This window comes from Oratosquilla oratoria, chromosome 30, assembly GCF_046742065.1.
Source record: "Oratosquilla oratoria isolate Oo_2021 chromosome 30, ASM4674206v1, whole genome shotgun sequence".
Classification (NCBI taxonomy): Eukaryota; Metazoa; Arthropoda; class Malacostraca; order Stomatopoda; family Squillidae; genus Oratosquilla; species Oratosquilla oratoria.
This window is the reverse complement of record NC_134806.1, coordinates 9,027,142-9,034,641: the sequence shown is the minus strand read 5'-3', so window position 1 is coordinate 9,034,641 and position 7,500 is coordinate 9,027,142. Positions and strand designations below refer to the sequence as shown.

The 7,500-nt window shown below is 41.2% G+C and overlaps 1 protein-coding gene across 19 annotated transcripts in view; it reads right to left on the bottom strand.

The window, feature by feature from the left end:
- The window catches only part of LOC143041008 (uncharacterized), an 855,385-nt gene that overhangs the window by 278,481 nt on the left and 569,404 nt on the right, over nucleotides 1-7,500 (bottom strand). For 18 of the 19 annotated variants that reach the window (XR_012967777.1, XR_012967769.1, XR_012967772.1 and 15 more), the window contains one exon: nucleotides 4,233-4,370. The exons of the other annotated variant lie outside the window; for it this stretch is intronic. Coding sequence is in view for 5 of the 18 variants with exons in the window: in XM_076212549.1 (XP_076068664.1) it covers nucleotides 4,233-4,370 (138 nt within the window). In the remaining 13 variants the exon portion in view is untranslated. The remainder of the gene's footprint in view (nucleotides 1-4,232; nucleotides 4,371-7,500) is intronic. 19 annotated transcript variants of the gene reach the window in all.

The following is a 7,500-nucleotide window of genomic DNA, read 5'->3' as shown; positions in this document are numbered from 1 at the left end:
TTTGATTAGGCGTCAAGATTTGAACTCTATCTTGTTCAGAGGCACCAAATGAAGAGATTCACCTTAAACCCGAGATGCAGCATCTTCCGCATAAGGTCGAGTAAGTTTTTCATACTCGTAAAAGATCATCTCAATTACAATTACAACATTTCGAATGAAGCTAGGCTTTATTTGCCCTATTCAGATATAACTGAAATCTCTGAAGTCATGTGTTTTACAGATAACTTTCTAATAGACTGGAGTTCAACTTGAGTAGCTTGTCTAAAGAATAATGTGGGGATTTTTTGGGATAGTGATATCAGCCTAACAGTGTGCAAGGGAAAGTTTGTGATCGATTAAGTCCTTTATGAGTAATAGAAAGCAAGTAGAGGACATGATAGAACCCTGAAGGACGCGTGAGGTTTTAAACATATGGGAAAACAACAGTTATAATCTACCACAGGTATTCTGTACCTGGGGTACTGAAATAAAACTTAAGTGGTACTGGCAAGTGCTGAATACTTGGCAGTATTTCATTTCACTTTCCTTTATCCTTCAATAATCACATGCTAACCAGAGTTAGGGGATTCTAGACTGCCAAGACCTGCCTACTACAGGGGTACTAAGGTTGAAAAGGTCAATAAACGCTAATCTACTACAACAGGTGCAAAAGTGTTGGAAAGGAAATCAGAAACGAAGTAACAGAGAGAAGGATAGATTCCTTAGTGGTGTAACTTGTGTATCAAAGACTATTATCATTAGAGATTGCCAGATTTTAGCAAATGCTTTTGATATGTCATATACAAGAGGATAGGTCTCACAAGGATCCCTCAAAGAGTATGGCCAGTAGAATTATCCTTCACAAAAAACTACTGACGATCAGAGAAATTCATGAGCAGATTTTTTCCAAGATCTTCTAGTTGAGCATAAATTAGAAAGAAATTAGATAGATTGGAAAATTAAATTATAGGATCTGTAATTGGAATGCTGAAAATAGTCACCTTTTTTGAGACAGGATAAATGTGGACAAAATTTAAGTAAAAAAGATAAAAGTAAATTGGCTGAGTCAGCATGGAAGCACAGTTTTAGAAATGATAGGAAAGTCTCCGTTCAAGCAGACGCTTTCTTAGTGTGATGTCCATAATGCTGACAGGGGTAGAAGGAATAGCATTGGAATCGCCTAAGTTTGGGCAAATATTTATTTTATTTTATTAGAAGAGACAACTACATTGTCCATCACTACGGAAGAGAGTAGGCATGAAGGAGTATTTGATATTATTGGAAATGTTGTTGAGTGTCAGCCAAGATCTTCGTGACGAGTTAGAGGAGCCAGATTTTTGTCATTTCTTGATAATATAAAAATGTTTGGTCTGTAGATGTTGCATGATTGTTTGCATTGTCCTGTTTATAATGGCTCAACAACAAATATGGTTATACCAAGAAGTTTTAGGGTAAAAAAATATTTGGAATGTATAATGTGTATAAATTAACGGAGGACTTATAATAAGATAGAAAGCATACACATACACACACGTACACACACACACACGTACACACACACACACACATACACACACACACACACACACACACACACACACACACACACACACACACACACACACACACACACACACACACACACACACACACACAATCCCATCCAATCATTTACTAAAAAGACGATGAGACACCACACATCACTGTCTCAATCCCACTTCCTTGTTACACCAGTTTCCTTTTGGACGCATTGATACCCTAGTATCGTTTCTCTCAGTAGCATCCCACTCCATACGTCGATAACAACTTTCTGTTATATGCACTTAGATATACGCTTATTCACTGCATGACTGTTATCATATATACACTTACACTGAATTTCCAGATCATGCAAAAACTCCAGCGATATATGATTTCTTCTTTAGTTTCAAGAGGGAAAGTTGAATGGTAGTATAGCAGATGAAAAAATGTAGGTTTTATAGTTTCTTCGTGAGGGTATGATGGATGTCTACCGACATCGCTGAAGAGTTGCGAGGTCTGTGGACAGGTTTTCGTGAAGGGGAGAGTGAGCAGTATTCAGTACTGTACTGTAATGGGGCACTCACTACACACGGGCAAAAACCCGCAGCCGCGATCAAGACATGGCCAGCCGTGTGGCTCACAAAATAACAAGAAAAACAACAATAACAGCCATATTAGAGACTAGTAACAATAACAGAGTACAGGACAAGTGACACATTACAGAAAAAAAACATTCATGCAAATGATAAATGTATGACTGCGTGCGTTCGTGCTTGTGTCTCCAAACCAGACTCACTGGCCAGCGATCTCTAGTAGCCATGGATTGAGCGACACCTCACTCACGCTCCAGGAAGATTGGCATTGAATCTAGATGTTGGCAATTGCAAATAATTTAATCTGTATTTAGTGTATAGCTAGAGAATTAACCTCTTCCCACCTGTAAACAAGAACATTCTCGTCCACTTGCAATAAATGGCACTGGTTTTGTCTCCCCAGTTGACGCTGAACTCTGGTCCATGTTTAACTGACTCGTTGCTCTCAGACCGGGATTGGAAGATATGGCAATGTGCCAGAGACCTAGCTATAGTTACCTCTTCACTGATTTGGGTGAGAGAATAACTTAAAGGCTATCTTATCTTGTGATAAGCTTTGCGAACATTCGGAGCACATCACAAAAGTATAGAGATGAAACCCGTCCCGCACTTCAAATCAGCATTTAAGACAGAAATCCGTTTATGATCGTGGTGCATTTCGGAGCCAAATATCCTTACCAGAAATAATCATAGACACTTAAGGCTAAACCCAGTTCCTCATAAACCAGAGACGTACTTTCTGTTTGTAATTACTGGCGCTCAGAGATTAATCCTATTCACCTCATACTCGCAAACACTGGCTGGCATTTTCCTCTGCGATGTTTCGATTACAAAAGGATTCCAACACGTCATCAGAACGCTTCAAATGCACGTGGTCGTTAGATTATTTTTTACCTCTGGTGTTTGAGACAAGAGTTAATTCTAAAGTGATTGATTGTTCATATGTGTTGCTCTATCACCTAGACAGGTTTCCATAGCGGTTCTCCAGACCTCACCGCGCCTACATATGTGATGTGATACCAAAGTAAAGTTTCCGCTTATATCACAGTAGAGTAGTTATCAGTAACGGGGTGGCTTTGTTGACTGTGGGATTAGTTGCTAGCAGAGGAATTCACAGTTCGTACTGTACAATGAAATGAGCATGGTAATAATATGTCCAAAACGCAGGGATTTGTAGTTAAGATATTAAAGAACAATAAAAAGATTATTGGTAATGAATTATGGTCCTGTAAGTTGGCTTTTGCTGGTAACGATACAGCTTTCTTGCCCAAGACCGGAATTATAGTCATAAAGGAGAGATATTGGTGTTAGTGCTTCTGCACTAACACAAGTTTTCCTTATTGAAAAAAAAAAAATCTGCACCATTGTCATAACACCACTGACCGCCGAACCTCGTGAAATTGACTATATATGACGCATCAATGTGGAAAGGACCGGTTCACCGCACGAAAAGACTGACGGGTAAAGACCGACACATGAGACCGCTAACCGCTCCGCAATAAATAAATGAATAAATAAATAAATAAATGAATAAATAAGTAAATACATAGATAGATAAATGCTGGCGCAACCGTGCGCTCATTGCTGTTACTGCCTGGTGCAAGTGGGATTGAGAAGTCAGCCACAAGTAATATGAAACAAGCAAGACCGCGGTAAGAACTCTCATAGACCACTGGCTCAGAAAAAAAAAAAAAAAAAAAAAAACGTATTCTGAAGAGTCACTGGCAGTGGGTGAGGCCAGAGGTACCGCAGAAGTTGTCTGTATTCTGCCCAGCACCTCCACGTTGCTTTCTTTCGTTCCGAGCCACGAGCAAGAGGCTTAATAGCACGCCGGACGTGAGGTGAAAATGGGACCGTGGCCGAGGAGGACCTCCTTCCTATGCATCCCTGAAATAGCCACAGGCGGGGAGCACACCCCTGGACTAAGGTCGGGTCCGAGTCCAGGGGTCTTGGTCGGAGGGAAGTAAGTGGGGGTCAATTGGCTTGGTTCTGGTGTGGCAAAGGTGTGGTTTGACAAGTGGCTAGTTGTTTAATTGTGATGGAGTGGTAGTGATGGGGTTAGACAGGCGAGGCGGTGGGCAGCTCTAAGGCCGGCCAGGCTCCGTCTCCCTCCCTGGTTGTTGTCGTTATTCATCTTACCTGGAACCTCGCCAACACCTCCTGCTCGGCAGCCTCGAGGGACGGAGAAACATCCATAATGGGGGACAGATCTATAACAGGGGACCAAGTGTCTCCTTGGTCGGGCCTGAGCCATTTATTTTTCCTCAGTCCGAACGGCTGAAACAACGAACAAACAACAACAATTTCAAGGGCGGGGTCTGCGGGCTCCTCCTCAGCACTGACACTCGACCTCCAGCACAGCTTTCCAGGATTTAGCAGGACTTGGCAAACGGATGCATCTTACGCTTCAAGAGCTGTGTACACGTCTCCAAAGGCAGAACACAGCACTTCAAGCGCTGAATGCAATACAAGTTTACTTCTATATGCCGTAGAAGTAAGGCAGAGTTTAGTCATGTAAATGTCAGTACTATCATGAACTTTTGGCTGCATTTGATATATTCATTAAATGAAGTGAGTATGAAGGTGAAGGCAACTAACAAGTTAAAAAGATAAACGCGCTTAACATGAAATAAAGTATTCTATTTAGAAGTGTACTGATTATATCTGACGTTGAATCTGCCACTACTTAAAATATAATTAATTTTTCTTTAGTTATGTGAATTGGAAATATCGAGGATTAAAGGTTGAGTTTCTGCGGTGCATTTAAACTGGTATAAAATTTCTCATTACTTTAACTTAATTCCCTTATCATTTTGCTTACAACTGACATTAATTTGGTAGGGAGAACTTTCTGTTGAAGATCTTCATGTAATGATAAAGTTCGACATAATCTTACGAGGACTACCATCAGTGGATACAGCAAAGACAACCCAAATGCTTGAAGGGGCATAGTGGTTTAATTTGGATCTAATGTTTGTCAGGTTGAATAAGTATGATGGTAGAATCAGGGCTGAAGATCAAACTGTGACAAGTTAGTGCTAAGTCTAAATGTCCCTAAAACGTCTAGAACGATAATCTGAATTCCTGCATTCAATGAGATACTGAAGTAGTGAAATGATTTCAGTTGAATCCTGATACGCCTGTGCTGATGGTCGATATTTCAGTTTTAAAGTTCGACGCTTTAGTACTTGGAGACGGTACGGTAGAACTAAAGCTCGATGCATTATACCTGAAATGTCAGTACTGAGCACATTGCGTCAGCACTTAAGGTCGACTGGTTAGTACTAAGCTCGAGATACTACTTGGGTTCGAAGTGTCACTCCTAAGGTTGAGGCCCTATCAGTGAATTTCGACACGTCAGTGTCACTTCGATACTCGTCACTGCCAAATCAGGATCCGTCAGTGTCAGGACAAGACACGTCAGTGTCTAATCGAGACACATCAGTGTCTAGTTGAAACAATGCATTACCATGACACTGACAAATCAGGACACCTCAGTGACACGACCCACGAAATATGGATTCAAGCTTATCGCGTCGCAGGTTACAAAGCCCGACTCCCTTGCAAAGTTTCATAAAGCAAAAAGCATTTGATAAGTTCGAGACGTGATCATAAAGGCTTGACACTTCGGTTCCCAAGCCCGATATGTCAACACTAAGACTCGACACTTAAGTACCAAAGCTCGATACGTCCATACTAGGGCTTGCCACTACATTATTAAGATTCAAAACGACAGAAGTGTGCTCTCTCTCATACGTCAAAACGGAGGCTCTGTAGGCCGTTAGCCTTACGGCTCAAGACATCAAGCCTATTACGGCTTAACACATCAGCCTTGTGGCTTGATGTACCAGCCATGCAGCTGAGAACATCTGCCATGCGACTTGACACATTAGCTGTGCAGCTCAAGACATGAGCTTTAAGGCTCGACGACCAAGTCTGCGGTTCGACACCTGAGTCCTGCGGCTCGACGCATGAGCACTAAAACGTCTTCCCCACACTGGACTGACACTCAGGACATAGGGGCGAGATACATCACAAACACTATATAGAGACTAAACAAAATAACAAGAATTTTTCATTATCACAACATCTATAGAAGATATCTGACGTAATGGCCGTAATGACACTCAAAGCATCTAAAGACTAATGACAGAAAGGCTACAAAAGAACATGTGGCACGTTGCCTTAGCTCTCGGGCCGGGCCAGGGCTGAGCAGAACAGAGCAGAGCAGAGCAGAGCAGAGCAGAGCAGAGCAGAGCAGAGCAGAGCAGAGCAGAACAGAGCAGAACAGAGCAGAGAACAAGAAAGAAAAATTACAGAAATATGATGCCAGGAAAGGTAAAGTAACGCAGGGGATGTCTTGCAGGAACTGGAAGGAAAACAGTGCATAAGAAAGGGGCTGAGAGCTAGTGCATTGCAAAAAAATATGGGGGTCGGTAGAAATGTGTTGCATCTGGAGAGCAGCATAAAAGGCAATCGAAAAACATTGCGGGGATAGGAGATAGTTTGATATACTGTAGGTAGAAAGGAACTAGCAGGACAGGGGAGATTGCGGTGGGTATTTGTTATATGAACAGGGAATGATGAACCTGTTTTGAACTGGGAGAGGGCGTATCAATATTGCATATCAGCTCTTCGGTCCACTCCTGTGGTAGCAGTAGCGTATCAGGCGAAAGCTTGCCCCAGAAATCAAGCAGCTTTTAATATACTTTGTCCATTCAAATTCCAGTTAACCGACAAATGTAAAAATTTGCTGTGATAAAGGACATTCACAAATCAGGATTCTTAAACTAAAATTACGTTACAAAATTGTAGGAGCTATTTGACAGTGTTCAGATGATATTAGTAAGACTCCAGTGATTATAACTTGTCAGGTAAAGAATGAGGGCAAAAGTTCTGCAAAAAATCTCTATATTACATCCAACCTAATCCTAGCTAAGTATGATTGTAGAATATCCATCACAAGCTGTGAGAAAGATCAATAAGTTATGCTCTTAATATAGGGTGATCCATAGTTAACCAAAAACATTCACAGGAATCATACCAATGATCAGAACTGGAAACACTTGTGCAAAACAACGCAAAACTAACAACAAATGTTGCACGATAGATCTATTTGTGGTTCCAACCAATCTGATTACACAAACAGATAAAAATCACTTATACTTCAGGTCAAAACGATGTAACGGAATTTTATAAATTTGATTGGAAATATAGCTATGGACAGGAAACTCATTCGCTCCACATGAGTATCTTTAACTGAAAAACGGAGGCATACAGTAGTTGCAGAAACTAAAGAAGTTCATTAGAAATAGTTGCGGCCGATGAGAGCTTTGTGCAGCTACCTTACAAAGATCCTAAGTATGTGAATAGCTGCAGACTTCTTTTGGTATATCGCGAGTGATTT